General features: G+C 50.0%; 8 protein-coding genes across 8 annotated transcripts; 2 read left to right on the forward strand and 6 right to left on the reverse strand.

Moving 5' to 3' along the window:
• Positions 1–63: 63 nt before the first annotated feature.
• BJX68DRAFT_256421 (high affinity methionine permease) lies at positions 64–1,966 on the forward strand (the record flags this gene model as incomplete). The annotated part of the gene is made up of 8 exons (XM_071043186.1): positions 64–91; positions 156–395; positions 446–541; positions 596–671; positions 724–1,182; positions 1,232–1,368; positions 1,420–1,672; positions 1,732–1,966. 8 exons carry the CDS (start codon positions 64–66, stop codon positions 1,964–1,966), a joined length of 1,524 nt encoding a protein of 507 aa, XP_070897232.1.
• Positions 1,967–2,213: 247 nt separating this feature from the next.
• On the forward strand, positions 2,214–3,868 carry BJX68DRAFT_268624 (uncharacterized protein; the record flags this gene model as incomplete). The annotated part of the gene is made up of 4 exons (XM_071046140.1): positions 2,214–2,520; positions 2,590–2,700; positions 2,762–3,062; positions 3,118–3,868. 4 exons carry the CDS (start codon positions 2,214–2,216, stop codon positions 3,866–3,868), a joined length of 1,470 nt encoding a protein of 489 aa, XP_070897233.1.
• A 45-nt stretch (positions 3,869–3,913) lies between these two features.
• BJX68DRAFT_268625 (putative short-chain dehydrogenase/reductase family protein) lies at positions 3,914–5,031 on the reverse strand (the record flags this gene model as incomplete). The annotated part of the gene is made up of 3 exons (XM_071046141.1): positions 3,914–4,040; positions 4,098–4,373; positions 4,442–5,031. The coding sequence occupies 3 exons, from the start codon at positions 5,029–5,031 to the stop codon at positions 3,914–3,916; spliced, it is 993 nt and encodes a 330-aa protein (XP_070897234.1).
• Positions 5,032–5,883: 852 nt separating this feature from the next.
• BJX68DRAFT_240772 (YagE family protein) lies at positions 5,884–7,767 on the reverse strand. Its single transcript, XM_071040734.1, has 2 exons — positions 6,169–7,767; positions 5,884–6,113 (listed from the first exon to the last, which is right to left on the reverse strand). The coding sequence occupies exons 1-2, from the start codon at positions 7,670–7,672 to the stop codon at positions 6,037–6,039; spliced, it is 1,581 nt and encodes a 526-aa protein (XP_070897235.1). The 5' UTR covers positions 7,673–7,767; the 3' UTR covers positions 5,884–6,036.
• Positions 7,768–7,971: 204 nt separating this feature from the next.
• BJX68DRAFT_240774 (uncharacterized protein) lies at positions 7,972–9,304 on the reverse strand. Its single transcript, XM_071040735.1, has 2 exons — positions 8,742–9,304; positions 7,972–8,689 (listed from the first exon to the last, which is right to left on the reverse strand). Exons 1-2 carry the CDS (start codon positions 9,275–9,277, stop codon positions 8,155–8,157), a joined length of 1,071 nt encoding a protein of 356 aa, XP_070897236.1. The 5' UTR covers positions 9,278–9,304; the 3' UTR covers positions 7,972–8,154.
• An 809-nt stretch (positions 9,305–10,113) lies between these two features.
• Positions 10,114–10,820, reverse strand: BJX68DRAFT_240775 (uncharacterized protein). The gene has a single exon (XM_071040736.1). The coding sequence runs from the start codon at positions 10,675–10,677 to the stop codon at positions 10,153–10,155; it is 525 nt and encodes a 174-aa protein (XP_070897237.1). The 5' UTR covers positions 10,678–10,820; the 3' UTR covers positions 10,114–10,152.
• Positions 10,821–11,798: 978 nt separating this feature from the next.
• Positions 11,799–13,031, reverse strand: BJX68DRAFT_240777 (CTD kinase subunit gamma). Its single transcript, XM_071040737.1, has 2 exons — positions 12,793–13,031; positions 11,799–12,725 (listed from the first exon to the last, which is right to left on the reverse strand). Exons 1-2 carry the CDS (start codon positions 12,949–12,951, stop codon positions 12,162–12,164), a joined length of 723 nt encoding a protein of 240 aa, XP_070897238.1. The 5' UTR covers positions 12,952–13,031; the 3' UTR covers positions 11,799–12,161.
• A 1,520-nt stretch (positions 13,032–14,551) lies between these two features.
• On the reverse strand, positions 14,552–17,604 carry BJX68DRAFT_124338 (chloride channel protein). The gene is made up of 7 exons (XM_071036172.1): positions 17,373–17,604; positions 16,786–17,318; positions 16,618–16,721; positions 16,412–16,564; positions 16,249–16,363; positions 16,106–16,197; positions 14,552–16,054 (listed from the first exon to the last, which is right to left on the reverse strand). Exons 1-7 carry the CDS (start codon positions 17,519–17,521, stop codon positions 14,570–14,572), a joined length of 2,631 nt encoding a protein of 876 aa, XP_070897239.1. The 5' UTR covers positions 17,522–17,604; the 3' UTR covers positions 14,552–14,569.
• Positions 17,605–17,782: the final 178 nt, after the last annotated feature.

Here is a 17,782-nt window from a genome sequence, read left to right on the forward strand (position 1 = left end):
GTTATCTCCCCACTTGGCTACCAGGCTGGGTTCGTCACCTTGATCTTTCTCAATGTCAGCAAGATGGTTGGAACTGGAATCTTTTCCACACGTGCGTAACCTTCCTGCTTGTCGTGCCCAATGGGGTATGAGCTGACACTCTCCGGTCGCTTTAGCATCCTCCGTTCTGAATGGAACCGGCTCTGTTGGTCTCGCCCTGTTCTACTGGGTGATTGGCTTCGCTGTCGCATCGAGCATGCTCTCCGTCTACCTCGAATTCGCCTCGTACTTTCCCAGTCGGTCTGGCTCGGAGGCTGTCTACCTGGAGCAGGCATATCCTCGCCCGAGATACTTCTTCCCGACTGTGTTCGCTGTGCAGACCGTCGTCTTCTCGTTTAGCAGTAGCAATGCTATCGGTACGTCGTCATCCCACTTAGCACGAGCTTTAACTAATGCTGCTATCTAGTCTTGGCCAATTACTTGTTCAGACTCGCTCAGTCAACCCCTACTGACTGGCAACTCAAGGGAGTTGCAATTGCATCGTACACAGTCGCGACACTAGGTTAGTGCTGGGAAGCCCCAAAAAATAGCTTATATGCTGACGGACGGCTTCAAGCCGTCTCCTTCACCACAAAGTGGTCTTTACTGCTCTCGAACGCCATTGGAATCGTCAAGCTCATTACGTTGATCTTGTAAGTGTATCCCACAGGCAGGCATAGTGGAGGCACACTCTGACCAATATAGCATTGGAATCACTGGACTGGTCGTCCTCGGCGGCAACGTCTCACGCGTCCCGGAACCCAAGGAGCATTTCCAAAATGCCTTTGATGGAACTGAGAATGCATCAGTTTACGGAGCTACTTCCGCTCTTATCAGCGTCATGTTCTCCTACCAGGGATACGAAAACGCTTTCAATCTGGTCAACGAAGTCAAGAACCCTGTCAAGACTCTCAAGTGGAGCGCGCCCGCATCGCTTATTACAACGGGTATCCTCTACATGCTCGCGAACATTGCATACCTCTCTGCGGCTAGCAGGCAGGATATCATCGATTCCGAAGTTAACGTCGCAAGTCTTTTCTTCGAGAGGGTGTTTGGATCCGGTGGAGCTTCTCGCGCATTGAACTTCCTTATCTGTGTCAGCGCTTTCGGAAACTTGCTTGTCGTACTCATCGGGCAATCGCGGATGATCCGTGAGTGTGGACGGTATGTACTTCGATAACTGACTCTTGGAGCTTCGACTAATAAACGACAGGCAAGGTGTTCTTCCATTCACTAGGTTCTGGACCTCGACCCGTCCTTTTGGAACCCCACTAGGCCCATACTTCTTGAAATGGTCTTTAACCATTATCATGATTCTGGCTCCTCCCGCTGGTGATGCGTTCAATTTTGGTACGCAAGCTGCGAGCTCCTAAAGGTTTACTCACTAACAATATAATGCAGTTGTCGATCTCGGCGTCTACCCGCAGAGCTTGTTCAACTTCCTTCTTGCCGTCGGACTCTTGTTCACCCGCAGACACCGAAAGCGCCTCAATATCCCCCGAACGGAGTGGCACGCTTGGGATATCGTTGTCTACTTTGCAATCCTGGCCAACCTCTACCTACTCGTTGCGCCCTGGTACCCACCCACAGAGGGTGCAACTGGAGGCGACGTGAGCTTCTGGTATGGCACATACCTTGTTGTCGGTATCTCTCTGTACGTGTCCTCTCACTTCTCCTCCTCTCGAACATGTGCTTTATACTAACGATTGCCAGCCTTGCTTTTTGTGGAGTCTACTACTTCGTGTGGATGAAGGTCCTGCCTCATTATGGAAAGTACAAATACCGCCAGACTATCATCACCCATGAGAATGGCGAGGTATCCCATAAAATGGTCAAAGTGTCTAATGACGAGATTGCGGCGTGGGATGCGGAGCACGATGCGGCTGGAAGACTTCGTCGCAGACATGCACACACTGTTGACAAAACTGGCCTGACGGTGGATGCTTAATCGGTGGAAAGTCTGTCAATATCTTCGGGCTGCCCCATGTAGTCTTCTGACTGGATGATATAGTTCTACTTATCTATATGTCTATATCTTTAATTCAATATACACCAATATCCATTAGTGTGGTCTAGATGTCCCCGCTAATTCCGTTATCTCCGAGCATTATAAGACTCAACATCCCCATTGATGATCTTCTTACTTCCCCAGCTCCACTTTGAAATTACCACGACTACGTATGTCAAAAGGCAAAATGATGCCCTTTGAATTTATCGACAATAACGCGCCAATTGATCGCGCGTCGAGAAAGCGAATCCGAAGCCGCGCAGCGACCGGGAAGAACGCCAACAGGACCCTCGTCCGCGCACCAAAGGCCCATATTCTCAGAAACCCCACAGCTAGTACTCCGTTCAAAGCTCCTACAAGTCTTCACAAAACCCGCGAGAATCAGCAAAATAAGGGTGATGATGATCTGATTGTTGAGATTGGTCGTCCCGTTGATGATGGTCTGGAATTCCCAATCCGAGTGCACCCGGAATCGAGATATCTTGTCCGAGAAGGTCTGTCTGACTGTTTCCGTGGGATGCTACGTCGGATCAAGTGTTACTGACTTTGGTTCTGGCTGGAAGCGCTTTTCTTCTTCACCAACATCCGACATAACCCCCAGCTCGATGGCGCGTTAGTCAATCCGGATAATATGCGATCGCTCTGGGTGCGATATTTCTTCCAAGACGAGGCTTGTGTGTATTCCCCTAGATTGTCCCCATCATATCTCAATGTACTGATATCTGGTGGTGATAGACTTCCACTGTTCGGTAGCCACATCAATCCTCTGCTCGAAAAACCGAGTGGACGAAACGGCACAGGGGATGCGCCACATTGCACATACCTATCGTATCGTGCAGGAGCGTCTCCACGGCAAGGAAGCAACGTCTGATATGACCATCGCCATCTTGGTAGTCATGTCACAGTATGACAGGCTGCAAGGGCAGTATATGCGTGGGTTTATTCATGTCCAGGGACTGTACAGGATGGCACAATTACGTGGAGGAGTCGTGAAGTTGAGTAGGGAGTGTTGGGGAATTGCGCAAAAGCTTTTGAGGTAAGCTTGCCAGAGTTTCTATTTTTCTCCCAGCGATGTTGTGCTAATGGTTTAGGGCTGATCTGGAGTACGCTTTACAACTCGGTTCGAAGACGCTTTTTGGTGACGATGGAATCGAGGCCCTCTGTGAAATGGGTTTCCCATATGTTGGTAATGGAGAGCAAGTCGACTCAGGTGATGGATCTGAGCTGGACTCGTTCTTGAAGCAAACCCTTCGGACCGAACTATGGGCGGTCTTCGCAGACATGCGCCGTCTCGGCGCAATGCTCAACGACGCCAGTGCTGGTCGTAGACGAAAACTGGACGGTGTAGATTTCCACTGCTCTATCCTGCTTCTCGGTTATCGAATACTGAAACTGAACCCACTAGACGAAGCTTTGGGCACAGCCATGAGTGACCTTGAGAATGTGATTCAACTTGGTCTTCTGGCGTTCCTGGTGACCTTTCTGACTGGATTGGACCATCGCATCCTTGACAAGCCGCTTCTGTCCCGTCGGCTGCGACTTGCTATCAAGATGCTCTCTGCATCAAAGGATGCCGGGCAGCAAAGTCAGCTGGTGCAACGCGTGATAATGTGGTCGCTCTTCGTTGGATCAGCAGCCGTGTTCAAGTGCTCTGAAGACGACTGGCTCAACCCGATGACCCAGGCCACAATGCGGACCCTTGGCTTATATGCCTGGGAAGATGCAAAGAAGGTCTTGACTGGATTTCCGTGGGTAGATGCGCTTCATGATCGAGCGGGTATAGTGCTCTGCTCTACACAAATCCTACTCAAATTTTCCGGTGCAACAGATCAATTCTTCTAAGTCGGCTACTTAACACGGCATCGAGCTATATTGGGATAGTGTCTACTACATTTCCAAAGCCTTCTGCACACATCCTGGAGCAGCAGTCTCCAGTTCCTTGACGAGGAGGTCCCACAGGCGCTTCTGATCCTTCTGCGCTTCCGCATCGGTCATCCACTCGGGGAGTCTCTCACTGCAGAGTCCTATCAGTACAAGCGCAAGACGCGCAGATGAAGGAAAGGCAACTTACTCGTTGATCTCGCAATGTGTCAGGTAACGCCCGTGGCTCTCCTTACCCAAGGCAACACCAGCAAGAAGCGTCCTACTACCCTCCTCGGCGGTTCGTCCAGACTCTTCACGCAGTTTGCCCAGTTCTTCCCTGAAAGTACCGGTCATGTTACGGTCAAGCTCAGTGATACAAAGACCCGGACAGCTCGCATTGATCACCACTTTGCCTTTCTCAACGGGGAGTAACGAGGCAAGTTCTCGGGTGATCAGAGTATCCATGAGCTTGGAAATCGGATATCTATGTGGAAGACGTGTCAGCAGAATCAAGACGACCAGTGAGTTTAGAGCCTTCATGGAGAAACATACGAAACCATCAACTTCTCTGCCCCAACCGCTTCGAGCTTATTGTACGGATCATCCCGAATCGCTTCCCACTGGTCACGGACATCAAACGCCGAACCAGATGTAATCAACGACAACCGTGGGAGTATCCCAAACTTCTCCGCACTCTCCTTCAACTTTGGCAGCAACAACATGGCTAACAAGAAAGTACCGAACACATTCACGGTAAGAGGCAAGATATGGCCCTCAGCCAGAATCATCTGTCCAGTCGCAACGGCCGCGTTCTCAATCACAGCATCGACCCGATCGAGCTCATTCTCGACCCGCGCAGCAAATGCTTTGACGGAGTCATACCTGCTCAGGTCGAGAGCCCAGACTTCTGCAACCCCCGAGGTGCCCGTGGCAGCGTCGATTTCCGCACGGGCTGTTTCGCCGTTGGCGGGACGGCGCACGGCGAGGATTACCTTGGCTGCACCGAGACGCACGAGATGTTTGGCGGCTTCGAAACCTAGTCCGGTGTTTGCGCCCGTGACGATGTAGGTGCCTCCCGTCACGGCTTCTTTGGTTAGGAGGATGGGGAGGTCTCGAGGTTGTCCTGGGATGTCGGCGGCCATGTTGCTTTCTGGGGTCTGGTGGATAGAGAGTATATAAACCTAGAGTTGAGTTGATATTTGAGACAATTGGATCACTGCTTTCTCAATAAAGATGACAAGGACAACTACTCGTATGCCCTATGGCCATGGGCCTACTTATACCCAACATCGGCCGGCGTTTACGGACATGAAAAACCACGCAGCAAGCCAAAATACATCGTTATCCCCGAAGTCAGCAATGGAGAAGGTATCTAACCCACTAGAGACATCACCCCATCAACCTCATTTTAGACTCAATATGCCTGCATAAACCGAATGCGGCTCCTCCCAAGACTCTTCGGGGTTCTGTAGATGGGGGTGGACCAATCAGAGAGTGATTTCCAATTTGGGAATAGATCCACTTTTTGGCTCTAGACACATACATGTACGAGGGATGGACGGAGCTTGTGTGGGGATTGGACTCAGAATCCCCCGGAAGAGAGGATTAACGCCGGGTTGGTGATTGTTTTGATTACCGCGGTTTGAGTTGCATGGGTGTTGTCTTTTCTGGGCTGGGATATGACGGAGACGGAGATAGAATAGAGGAGTATTGTTGTGAAGGCTACCTACCCATAAATATCTACTACCTAGCCTGAGGTGGTATTACGAGCGCGAATTCGATCACTTAGGCTTTCATGGGTGTATTACTACAAGACCTATCTCGTGGAGCGGGGTTTAAGTCTCCAACGAATGCATTCGTATCAAATGGTGCTCTGGTTTAGAGATTGAAGAGGGATTCGTTCATGGATTAAATAAGATACGTGACTCTACACTTTGCGATGCCCTACAAGACCTGTGGCGTCAAGGATGATCTGAATAAGTATACAGGTAATTGCATGATCCCAATCCGTGTTCCGATTGTTATGTATACGTAGGTGTCGGTGTTAAGAATATAGATACACAGCAAGAGTACCCTGGTGAGGACTCCTCAACTCCGCGCCTGCTAGATTCAAGATCAAACTCTATAAAACTAAGAGTGTCGCGATACTAGTCGACACCGGCATATAAGTCGACGACAATGTTGATGGCTGCGACAAGGATTTCTGCCGCGATGAGGACGATGACTGCATTGTGTGTTAGTGATTGATCCCTGTATACCTTAGAAGTAAGAGCACGTACCGATCCATTCAAGATACTCACCATGCCGGTGAGTCAACTGATCTTTCAGCACGGCGAGCAGATCTGCTATGACGTCGAGCCGCTCGGTCAATAGGCTCACGCGTTGGTCCATCTCAAGATAGCTTCGGACAGCTTGATATATAGGCTCCAGCTGCGGCTCAGCCCACATCAATTCCGGACTGTCCAGCACAGAGCCCTGTAAGTGGATATTGATACGGAGGATAAAAAGCTCTCCAACTTGCATGTTGATCTGTCGTCTTGATAGATTGACGCTTCCAGTCTGTGCGATTTGGGCGGGCAATGGTGCTGTGTTTGCGATTGTCTCAGACACGAGGTCTTCGAACAGAGAAGTCTTGACAGACTGGGCGAGGGCGTGTGAAATGGCGAGTTTGATCATGTAGTTTCGGGGTTCTCGCAGTGAGATGAAATCGTTGTATATCCGGGCCTGGTATTCGCGAGCATAGTAGAAGTTGAAGTTTTCAACCTGGGTGTCTTCCGGGCTCAAAATTGATGTTGCGAATTTTGATATGTCTGATAAGAAACGGGACTCTTGCGCAGGAGTCATACCCCAAATAACCACGGTGCCGTAATCGAAAAGGAATACCTCTGGTGTCTGAATTGTAGTGTCAATGTCGGGGTTATTGTCTACCGCAGAGATAGGCTCCGACTCAGTGCCCAAATTAGAAGAAAGAGATTGCGGATCGTGCAAGTCAATGAGGTCTTCCCTTCGATTTACGATATTCTCGCCGACCTCCACCGCACTGTCGGAGAACCGGCGCTCCCTAGGCATCCGATCGACTGTGTGAGCGTCATCCTCCGCATTGAACCCGCTTGTGGACGAATTCCCAACAGTTTTCTGCTTCTCCTCGTACTGGTAGTCAAACCGCGAATAGACACACTCGTCGAACAACTTGGGATAGGCACCGCGAGTTTTCGACCGTGACTTCAAGAACCTGAAAACTCCATCCAACCGATAGGAATTGGCCGTGCAGTAGGCTGTTACGCGCGGTAACCGGTCCCTATCTGCCTTTCCCAACCGTGCCGCGAGACTGCGGGCAGCAGGTTCCTTGATCCGCGCAATCTGCCTGTAAACATCCGACGGTGTCGTCTCGTCATCGACCAATTCCTCCTCAGTTATAGGATCGGGTAAGAGCTTCAATTTCTGCGCTGTTTTTGTCGTTCTTTGAGGGCCCACTTTTGGTGCTGGGTAGGAGGAAGAAGTCGTGCCAGGAGCTCCATGGCTGTTGCGACGGCGGAGCTTGCTGTTGAGGGCGGAGAATCCGGTCGGCCGTGGCTGGGTAGACGAATTTGACATTGAACCTGAGCCGGAACTCAAAGGTTTGAATGTGGGATCTGCAGAGGTGTAATCATGGTATGTACTGACGGTAGCAAGCGGATTGAACGTCACTGTCCGTGGCGGCCGGGTTCCTCGCGGTGACGTATTGGAGGGAGATGTATGGTTGTGTTGAGGGAGGAGGGGGGAGGACTCGGTAGCTGATGCCATTTTAGATTAGTCGCATTGAGGTCGAGATAAAAGCATATCAGAGGGAGGGACAAATGATTAGTTCAGAAGAGAGTTGGGGAAGAGTTTGTTACGATGGGGTGGATAGATGGGGTCGAGCGTTGAAAGAGAGCTCTAGCTTTGCCCATTTTGCACGTGCGGCCAGCCCTGCAAATCGGGGCAATTCTTTGGCACGTTTTACACGCTTTATTTCGACCTCAATTGATCTTCCGGGTCCAGTTGTTATTTTGTCTGGTCGAGTTTGAAATTATCACGACTCGGAGCAAACGTCAAAAAAGAAAGCATGCATTAGCTCCCAAGTTACACACTTTTGCCGCAATGATCATCACATTTATCATCGATATAAAACGCTTAACATTACACCTTGATGCGATCGGCCCAAATCAAACGCCCAACAATGACTCGAAACAGTAAATATCCGAAAATGTAGCGCAAATGCAAATCAAGTATTGGGGGAAGCTTTACTAGCGGACGAACTTCTTCGAGCCGCTGCTAACCATTCTCATGCCATTGACGTGCCCGGTGCTGCGGGCCTGCTTCAACCAAGCTTCCCTCGCAGATCGTCCCGTCTTGGACGCCTTGGGAGGAAGTGCAGTGTTTGGTTTCTTCGAGCCGCTGCCTCCTAGAACACGGATAGAGACATCACCCAGTCTCACATCCTTCGGGCCCTTCTCTTGCTTATCAAGAAATCTAAGCTTAGTTGGCTTTTTCTGGGCGATATCTTGCGTTTCAGGCGGAGGAGTTGGCGGCCGGACGTCCGGAACGGCATTCAAGATATCGTCTGGAAGAAGAGCAGGAAGAGTTGCCGGGTGTCGGGCATCTTGCGTAATTGAACCCTGCAGCGTTGCCGAGCTTTCTGAAAGCAAGTCTTCTGCAGGAGTAGCGGCTCCTGGCCCGGATTGAGGGGCGGAGGCTTCGCTTCGTTTTCCTGAAGCTTTCGCTTGTGCCTTGCGCGCTTCATCCAATTGTCGTCTCTTTTCTTTCTTCAATTGTTCTTCTCTGTCATACGGTCAGTAATAATGTGGACGCCTCAAACGAGATGGATACGAACAATTGTTTCGCCTGTTCCCGTTTCTTTGCCTCTGACTTGATCTTGGCGAGCTGTGCAGCGTTGTCCACGGTCTCTGGTGCCTCGTCATCGCTGCTATCATCGACATCCTGATTCTCCGCTTGCACAGTTCCCGGCACCTCTTGCTCTGCAGGCTCGGGCAATATAGGCTCGGGCTCCTCGCTGTCGAATCTAAAATGTTTCTTCGGCGCTGACTCTTCCTTCGCGGTGGGCTTTACTTCCTCCTCAACAGTCCTTATCGTGGTCTTCTTTCTCCGCTTATTGCGCGGCGTCTCCTCGTTTGTGGTTGTAGTAGTAATCTCCGACTTGCGCTTTCCATTCACCTCTGGCGATGCGTTGGCTGCAGTTTCTTGTGCCGAGATAACGACTTGGATTGCTGATTGTCGGCGCGTGGTAACCATTTTCGGATTTGCGACTGCGGTCTTGTCTGGGGTAGTAGCGGCAGTGTTCGACTCGATGTTTGCGCTATTCTCAGGGAAAATCAGGTTCTTTGCCGCTGTGACGATCTGCGACAGCATAGAGGGGTATGCCAGGGAGTGCGGATGTTGCGACACGAGAGGTCGGCGTCGGACCAAAAAGATTTATCAAAAATAAGTTATCTCGGCGGCTTGTTTTTCCGAGGCTCCGATCTATACACCCCTCACTCTTAGGACCACAACCATAGGTTCGAGTTTATGGTTTTTTTATGGAGGCGCTAGAATAGCTATTTATTTATTTTTAGACCTCTCTATCTTTAAGGTATGCGCAGACAAGTCCGTCTCATCACATATGCCACGGCGGTGTCATAGCGCTGGAGAAAGTACACCGGAGTAGGGCATGGCGGATTGCTTGCTGCTAGATGGACGGGACTAAAGAACCCCAAAAATCCTATTTTAGGTACCTAACCATAAATATATCAACATGAATTTGGGACTTGATATTTCTATAGCATTCGCGGCATCTATGGGGCCAATAAGCCCGAGCCGGATGCTGGTTTGCAGGCGCGAGATCTATACACGACGAGTAAATCCTCATACTTTTGGAGTTTTTGCCTACCTCTTATATATTAACAAACATATCAGGTTTTCTCTCCATATTTTCGGGCGCTTATGCCCCTAACGGTTACTTTTATCCGTTGAAAGAGCGATGGGCTCATATTTATATATATGTGGGCCCACAGCTCAAGCCCTAGATGCGGACATCTCGTATAACCCCAAGGTCGTCGTATACATCCTCAGCATGAACTGTCGGCAAATACGTACTAGCTATGGAATTTTAAGAGTTTGCATGTGTGACATATCAAGACACTCTTACTTTGGGCAATCTACGGGCTGTTGCTACACCACCCTATTCATATATAGAATAAAAATCATAAGCAAGAAAGAAAGTTGAGATATTAGGTAGGAACTAGTAACTACTCCTTTAAACACTGAAGGCCTCTGTGACTAAAGGGAACACCGGACCCTATACTTGACAGTAGGATGGATTCTAGATCCCACGAGTCGCTCGGGAGATAGGCGCGGAATATGCGAGGATCATACGGAGATGTCTCAAGACGGACTTTGATGTGGACAAACATGATGAGGGCCGGACTGCGTTGCTTTGGGCAGCTTGTTACGCTTGTTGTTGAGTGGTTGATTCGTAGCATGTCTCTTTGACATTCTGCCGATAGTGCGTAGTAGATACAGAGTCGGACCAAGCAAATGTAGTTCAAAAGCAGGTGATGTGACATCAGTTGACTCCAACTGCACAGGGCATCAGGCCCCTCCCGTAGAGGTCTCAGACATTCAATCTGAGTGTCTAAGCTTATCATTCTTCTGTTGGGGGAAACGATTGACTTGGGATATACGGGGAATAAAGTAGATGGAAGAGAGAGTTGTCTGCAAAGGGCAAATGCGGGACGGCAGAGTTGGTGTCTTCGTGGAGACGGAGGAACCATCCTAGCGGTAGCTAAACGGAAAGGCACGTCAAAAAAAAAGACAAAAAAAAGACACTGGCCCGAGCCGCGGATCGAGCGGGACCTCTCGCATATATGCTAAGGGTGAACCCTAAGCGAGAATCATACTATGATGTTGTTAGAGATAATATTAGAAGAAGAGAGAAAGATAAAGCTTACCCACTAGACCACCCGGGCTTAATATAAAAACTCGATTTTGTTTTTGTACATATATACTAGCCACAAACGATACATTTTTATTGTATTGTATCGGAAGCTTGTTCTTGCGACCATTTGATCTCTCTTTCTCTTTTACTCTGTCTCTTGGGGCCACTGCTAATGGAGCTCCCTCAGCCTGCATCTAGAACCTCTTGAGTCTCTGCGGTAGAATAATGAAATCAACTGCATTAATCTACATGCGGTTCCCGCTGTGTCTGCTACTCCATACTCATCGATCGGGGGCCTTGAGTGACTAATTCCGTAGGGCCTGGGATATCGACCGAGTCGATATTCGTCAGCTACAGTAGGTACACAAGTACTAAAGACCTCGTTATTATTATGGAGATAGGTAGGTGCGGACGAAGAACCTTCTAGTGTCTCCAACCACGCGCCTGCTGCCTTCCTCGGATGTGGTGGGCTTCGCCGAGTTATGCCGGCGACCGCAAACTTTGACCTGGCCGTTGGAATTCGTTATCAAACTTCTGGCATAGGTGGGAGTATCATGAGACCATGCATCCTACTAGACTTATCAGGCGCACCTTGCTCGTATCTGACGCCATCCATTTCCCCACGAGTAGTAGCATTAGGGGGTCCACAGTTGTACATTTGGGTGTCACAGAAGCATTAATGATCGAAAAGCTTAACCAACCTTAGGACTGGTTAGAACTATTTATAATGTTATATGGGAGGCATACATGCACATGGTAAGTTGAAACACACACAGCTGATTAGATTAACCACTATGTCATGTCTCTCGCAAAGTGCGGACAGGAAATACTTAAACAGTCTTCATATCAAAAACTATGCAACACTTACTAATTGGCCTGGGTGGTCTAGTGGGTATATATATATATCTTTGTGGTCCTTTTCCAACAAGCCTAATAGTACGTATAATTATTGCTTCAGGATTTACCCTTAGCATATATGCGAGAGGTTTCGCGTTCAATTCGCGGCTCGGGCCTGCCTTACTCTTTCCATCTTGACCTGATGGCAGAAGTTTCCTAAAGTGTATTTTTCTTCTTCGGGATAGCACCCACCTATCGCCATTATCGCATACAATCTTCCGCCCTATCATGGATATTGGTAGGGACGATGCCCTAGAACGCCATGGCTGGCACAGCCCCTGGCAAAACCTGCAAGTCGGTAATCGCTATGTATTTATTTCCCCTGGAATATCTGCAATAACGCCAATAACGCCAAATACTCCAAGACGCCCGTCCCGCACCTTATTGATCGTGAGAAAAGCACACCCAGGAGCCGCGGAGTAGCTAAATAACCCCAACCATCTGGTTACGCTCCATGACCTCCTCGCTCGCCGCAGTAAAGTCGTCCTCGCAAATATCGCTAGTTTCGTCCCAGAACCTTCTATGCTCTTCATTATCATCGCCTCTGACAGTCCACATACTCTCTCGTAGCCGCTTGTTTCTCTCACGATCCTCCTCAATCCGCTGCTCAATCTGCCTCTTGTCCACGCGTATTCCATTGACTCTGGCGCCCCTCGGTGTCCCAGTCTTGGACTTCACACACGCCTCCTCCTCATCCTCAGCTTCTAGATCGAGGTGCGCGGGGTGCGTTTCTCGGTCTTTCAGACCGGCGTCGATCTCCGCTATCGTCGCGGCAGAGAGGATTTCTTTGCTCTGGAGGCCGTTCAAGACTCGGCGGACATGTTTAACATTTGCGGCCCCGGAGCCATCAGCAGGCGCGACGCAATCGACGACGCGGAGGATGTCTCGTTGGATCATGCGTACGTAGGGAAGGTGGCCTTCCTTTGTTGCCATTTCGCAAAAGTGTTCGATGAAATAGAGGATGTTGGCACGGTTGTTCATATTATTCTGTGGGGCAGGAACCAAGTTAGCACCAATAAATATATCAAATCAAGCCCCGAAGACAGATACATACTCTCTCAAGCTGCTCCAGAATACACGAGTGCAAATCCTCATCCATATCCCGGTATTTTAGCGCATAATGCGCCGCTTTCTGTGACGATGTAACAGATGCATTGAGGTGCTGCAGCTGCGCCGTAAATCGCATGCGCACCTCAAAGGGATCTGCCATCATGATGCTGGGCGATGTGATTCTGCGGTTTGTCGAGAATATCTAGTGAGGAGAAAGCAACTGGAGCTTGAGGTTGATTCGCCGATCGTTGGAGAAAGGGCGAGCCGGGCGGCATAGCACATTTCTGCCGGCATAATATGTGGGGCAGATATACTGGGTGGTGTGACTACCGGTTTGCTGTTTATATCTGGAGATTCCTTTTCAGGTCAGGTTTTGACTCAGAAGTACGTGAGATGTTTGTTATGTATTCTGTGAGGATGAGGGTTCTTGAGACTACTGCTCACTTAGCTGCAAGCTGCTTGATTACGCCCAATTCGCGGTGACGGCTGTTAGTAAACGATCCAATGGCTTAAAGCGGGGAAGGACTCGTGGACTCTTACGTTTCTGGGCTGTGGTATGTGCACTCAAGGATATGTTAAATTTTTCATGATAGCAGTATTGAACAATTGAGAGAAACCTCAAGTACCGCCATGTTATGCGGAATACTTTCGTCCCTTTCCGATCTCAACCCAGCAAGCAACCAGTGGAAGATGACCACATAACCCCAACAAGATTCATCGCCCGCGTTCGGTGCGCGCAGTCCAGTGGCCGAATCCAAGAAGCAAACAAAGCCCTACTCATCTTTCCCCTTGGAAATAATCTAAAACGATAAGTTCGCGGTGTCTACTAATCTGATGTCTTCATCCTCGGCTGCAAACCCTACATGCTCAAGATCGTCCTCGATGTCCCCGGCATGCGCGAAGCACTCAAAAGAAAAACTCCTCATGAGCATCCTAGCAGGAACCACAGAGCAGCAGATTGAGGATACGCTGTAACCACCCGACCCGGTCAACTAGGTTCCAGCTGATGACCGTTGCCGCATCGTCCGCGCAATGCCAACACCACCGCCATGATACGAGAATCAATGACGGTCATTGGCGTGTCCTTACCACCTCTCTCCGACGATTGGGCGAAACTCATAAACTGGATCTTTACGCGGATCGGGCGCATCGTGCATTTCCCGTCCGAGGATTGGACGCGAGCACGGCGTTGGGGGCGGCGGACCCAGCGTTTATGGCACTGACGCTGGAGGGCGTTGTGGATGACGCTGTGGCGATGGGGTTACCAAGGGCCGAGGCACCGACTATGGCCGCGTAGATGATGAGGGGCGCGTCGGCGATGGTGTTGGGCGAGGAGCATCCGGCGCATGTCAAGGAGAAGATTTCGACGCGGGGTAGGTGTACGATTGGGGAGTTGCTTGTGCTGGAGGAGAATACCGTGGGGGAGTGTGGCGAGAGAGGTAACGGAGACGACTGTTATTGCCAGTCAGCTTGGTCAAGGCGTGAAGAACGTGAATAGAAAGAGGTTCTGAGGGTGGTTCGGGGTCATGTTGCCTCAGATGCTCAGATATATTCGGGTTGGCGTTTCGATTATAGAGAACTTCTGGAATGTTGTTAGATATCACGATTCTGACCAGGAGCAGGGCAGGAATCATCTGGGAGCTGGAGTTAAGGTAAAGATAGAGGATGCTCTTGGTCATAAAAATGCATTCATCTATGTGACATCCAAACCCGAGAATCCTGCCATTAGCTCATCAAAAATCTAGGAATTGAGTAACATCCAAGAAAAGGGGCTTGAAGGGTTATAGCGACGGCCGTCGTTCCTCAAGTGGGGTGAGCGGGGTGGCAAGGTTGGTCGCGTTGTCGCCCTCAAGAAGTCCGACTGCTTCAGCCGTGTTGCCTTCCCCTAGCGGCCCATCACTTGTCCATTCACCCCGACGGGAAGCAGGATCATTGACTACCGACCAGACGTCTTTCTTGGTCAGAAGTCCCTGAAGAACACCCTTGTTGACGAAGAGAACGTATCGGAGCCCAAGCCGCTGGAACATCCGTAGCACTATTAAGAAGGTCGTACCGCTGTTGAGAGTAATAGGTGTCTGATCCATCCACGGCCGGAGGTCTAGAGTATCCAAAGGGTCTGCGAATGGCTGATGAGCGAAAAAGGCCTGGGTTGTGCTGGAGAGTTCTCGGATGGACGGAGCAGCCGGGGGCCTCAATGCATAAGAAAGTTCATTGCGGGAGATGTAGCCAAGAAGGACAGGGTGTGAAGTCTCAGTGACGACGGGAAATCCACGGTATGAGGTGGTCTTGAGAAGGTTGCGAAGCGAACCAACTGTATGGCCGACGGCTGTGATGACTGTGATATCATCGACCTTGGTCATAACGTTATGGGCAGGGACATCAGGAGGAGCAGTGTCGTCGCGATGGTCGAGGAATGGATACTCGTTCAGATGAATCCACGACTCGTAGATGCCACGCTTTCCAAAGATATCTCCGCACCATTTGGATAACATCACTGCAATCATTATAGGAATGACATAGGTCAGAGCACCTGTAAGCTCGAACATGATAACAACTATGGACACGGTCATCCTTGTAGCGCCTCCAAGAGCGGAAGCCGCGCCGACAATGGCGTAGAGTCCCGGAGTCACGCAAGGGATATCCGGCTCGCAATTGCCGAATAGAAAGAAGTCCGGGAATGCATCTTGCCATATTTTGAAAGCGGTACCCAAAGCACGTCCGTATAGGGCGCCAATCGCAAAGGATGGCAGGATGATACCAGCAGGGATATCGAGTCCGAACGTCATAGATGCGAGAAAGAAACCAAGAACAGCAGCAACTAGTAGGAGAGCGACCGTACCGGCTGACGCTGCCCCGGTCTTGCAGAGGCCGAATGGGTCCGGAGTTCCAGTACTGCACTCAGCAAACAAAGAATGCACAAGTTCTGAGATCTGCGCCCTCATGAAGATATTCGGAAAGTTTATGACAGCGCTGAGGAGGGCTACAACGATGACTTCGATGAATGGATAGGAGAAGCTCCGAGTCCGCCGCCATTTTGCGACTCTCATGTTCAAGCGGATGAAGAAGGCGCCATAAAGACCGCCCACTATCCCAAGAATGATGAACGGGATCATCTCAAAACGATGCCAACCTCTTGTGTATTTAACCTCGTAAAGGACGATGTTACCCGTACGGAACGGATTTAGGGCTTGGAGAGTGACAGCCGCCACCATGGCGCACACAAAGCTCTGCCACATGGCCTTATCCGGAAAATAGTATGATAGTTGCTGTAGAGCAAATTAGCTAGACTCCAGGGAAGCTCGTACGAGGTTTCATACCTCCAAGCTGAAAAGAACACCTCCGATGGGCGCGCCAAATGCCACGGAAATACCCGCCGCAGCGGCCGCGGAGAGTACTTCTCGTTTCCTTGCTAGAAAGATGTGTCAAAGAGGGTACCCGCACGCGAGTGAAGTGTACAGACCTTCGTTACCGTTCAGGCTCTCGAAAGGCTTCATTATAACACTGGCACAACAACATGCCACATGGACAAGCGGACCTTCTTTACCAAGCCACATACCAGATGCGACAGACAAGCACTGCGAGTTATTAGTCCCCGAACAGTGTGTGGGGTTGACCCGACCTACCAAACCAAGCGACTTGATCGCGAGTGTCCAAGGCCCCATGAAATGCTTAATGATAAAACCGCCCAAAACTGTCTTGATTTCGGGTATTCCGCTATGTCGTGCATAGAGCGCATAGTTTCTGACCAGTATACAAGCGCAGAGGGCAAAGAACACCTATACATTTTCATTAGACCGGTGACCTGGAGAAAACAAGGGAAACCTCTTACTGAGTAAAGGATATAGAAGATATACTCGACGGCATAGGCTCCACCGGACGAAGTACTTCCAACAGCCTTTCCCCAGGGTGTCCAGTCTAAGCAATTGGAAGGGTCTGAATGCGAAGGAACGAGTCAGTAGGGCAGCCAAGAGATATACACAAAAAAGCAGGGATGAACCTTCTTCATGGCCCCAGCAACAGAAGCTCCGATTTAAGTAGAATCTTCCTCCACCGGGACCATTTTTACAATATCCGGCTTTTATATCCCCAAGCCAGTTGCTTACGATGTCAATAGACGCGGCGATGATTCCGACCGATATCCCAGTAGCGATAAGGACCAACCAAACGTGGCTACCATCGAGAAATTTGCGGATATGTCCCAGCACTCCTTGTCCACCACTAGAAAGTAATCGTTTTCGTTGACGCTCCTTCGTATATTCGAATATCCAATCGATGGCGGTAAAATCATCGTAGCCAACACGTCGGCCGGGGCCTTCAATATACCAATCTAGAAGGCCGCCTTCTTTCTGCACATTATAGTTGCCGTTCGCCCGCGAAGCGTCGTTCCTTGTTCGAGAGTCATCCTCATCCGTTGTACGTCCATTTCGAAAGGTTGAACGGCCGAAACCCGACTGCCCGGGAGACTCGCTAAAGAAGATATTTGATAGACTGAACCCTGAGCGTTGTTTTTGTTTGCGTTTGAAGGATATACTGCAGACGAGCTTATCAGATCAATGTATTGTGCACGCAGGCTCTGAGGCTTACGGCTCACGAAGTCCTCCACTCAGGGAATCATTTGCATTGTGTTGTAATTGAGAAAGAGTGCTGCTGCGGTGGCGCGGGAATCGATGGTTGTTGCGCCACGGCCCTGTGGAGGGTGACGGGGCATCGTAATCCGACCCGGCATCCATCATCGACAAGACAGATCATAAAAACACGTCAAGTTGCATATCAGAATAACCATGGCCGTCGTCCCTGAGGCTTTTATCGTCCGGATATCTACTTCGATGTCGGAGCTGTCGCAAGTCTCCGTGATTAGGTAAAGGCGGTGAAGCACTTGGTGTGGGGATCGGCCGCCATAGATGGGCAGAAAAAAAAAAGATACCAGGAAAAGTACGGCGATACGCATTTCCTTTCTCCTCACTCAACATAAGAGTTCCTTGTGCGGTTGGGCT

This window comes from Aspergillus pseudodeflectus, assembly GCF_044049435.1.
Source record: "Aspergillus pseudodeflectus strain CBS 756.74 chromosome Unknown BJX68scaffold_32, whole genome shotgun sequence".
Classification (NCBI taxonomy): Eukaryota; Fungi; Ascomycota; class Eurotiomycetes; order Eurotiales; family Aspergillaceae; genus Aspergillus; species Aspergillus pseudodeflectus.

What these genes read in the sequence shown, in the direction of transcription:
- BJX68DRAFT_240772 (XM_071040734.1), bottom strand. Translation starts at nt 7,672, where the DNA reads ATGGCATCAGCTACCGAGTCCTCCCCCCTCCTCCCTCAACACAACCAT. An exon ending in TGAGTATCTTGAATGGATCG is followed by an intron (nt 6,114 to 6,168) that starts GTACGTGCTCTT and finishes CACACAATGCAG; the next exon opens with TCATCGTCCTCATCGCGGCA.
- BJX68DRAFT_240774 (XM_071040735.1), bottom strand. Translation starts at nt 9,277, where the DNA reads ATGCTGTCGCAGATCGTCACAGCGGCAAAGAACCTGATTTTCCCTGAG. An exon ending in CGGGAACAGGCGAAACAATT is followed by an intron (nt 8,690 to 8,741) that starts GTTCGTATCCAT and finishes ACCGTATGACAG; the next exon opens with AGAAGAACAATTGAAGAAAG.
- BJX68DRAFT_240775 (XM_071040736.1), bottom strand. Translation starts at nt 10,677, where the DNA reads ATGGTTCCTCCGTCTCCACGAAGACACCAACTCTGCCGTCCCGCATTT.
- BJX68DRAFT_240777 (XM_071040737.1), bottom strand. Translation starts at nt 12,951, where the DNA reads ATGATGGCAGATCCCTTTGAGGTGCGCATGCGATTTACGGCGCAGCTG. An exon ending in TTCTGGAGCAGCTTGAGAGA is followed by an intron (nt 12,726 to 12,792) that starts GTATGTATCTGT and finishes CCTGCCCCACAG; the next exon opens with AATAATATGAACAACCGTGC.
- BJX68DRAFT_124338 (XM_071036172.1), bottom strand. Translation starts at nt 17,521, where the DNA reads ATGATGGATGCCGGGTCGGATTACGATGCCCCGTCACCCTCCACAGGG. An exon ending in TTGCTGGGGCCATGAAGAAG is followed by an intron (nt 16,722 to 16,785) that starts GTTCATCCCTGC and finishes CTTCGCATTCAG; the next exon opens with ACCCTTCCAATTGCTTAGAC. An exon ending in GTGTTCTTTTCAGCTTGGAG is followed by an intron (nt 16,055 to 16,105) that starts GTATGAAACCTC and finishes TTTGCTCTACAG; the next exon opens with CAACTATCATACTATTTTCC.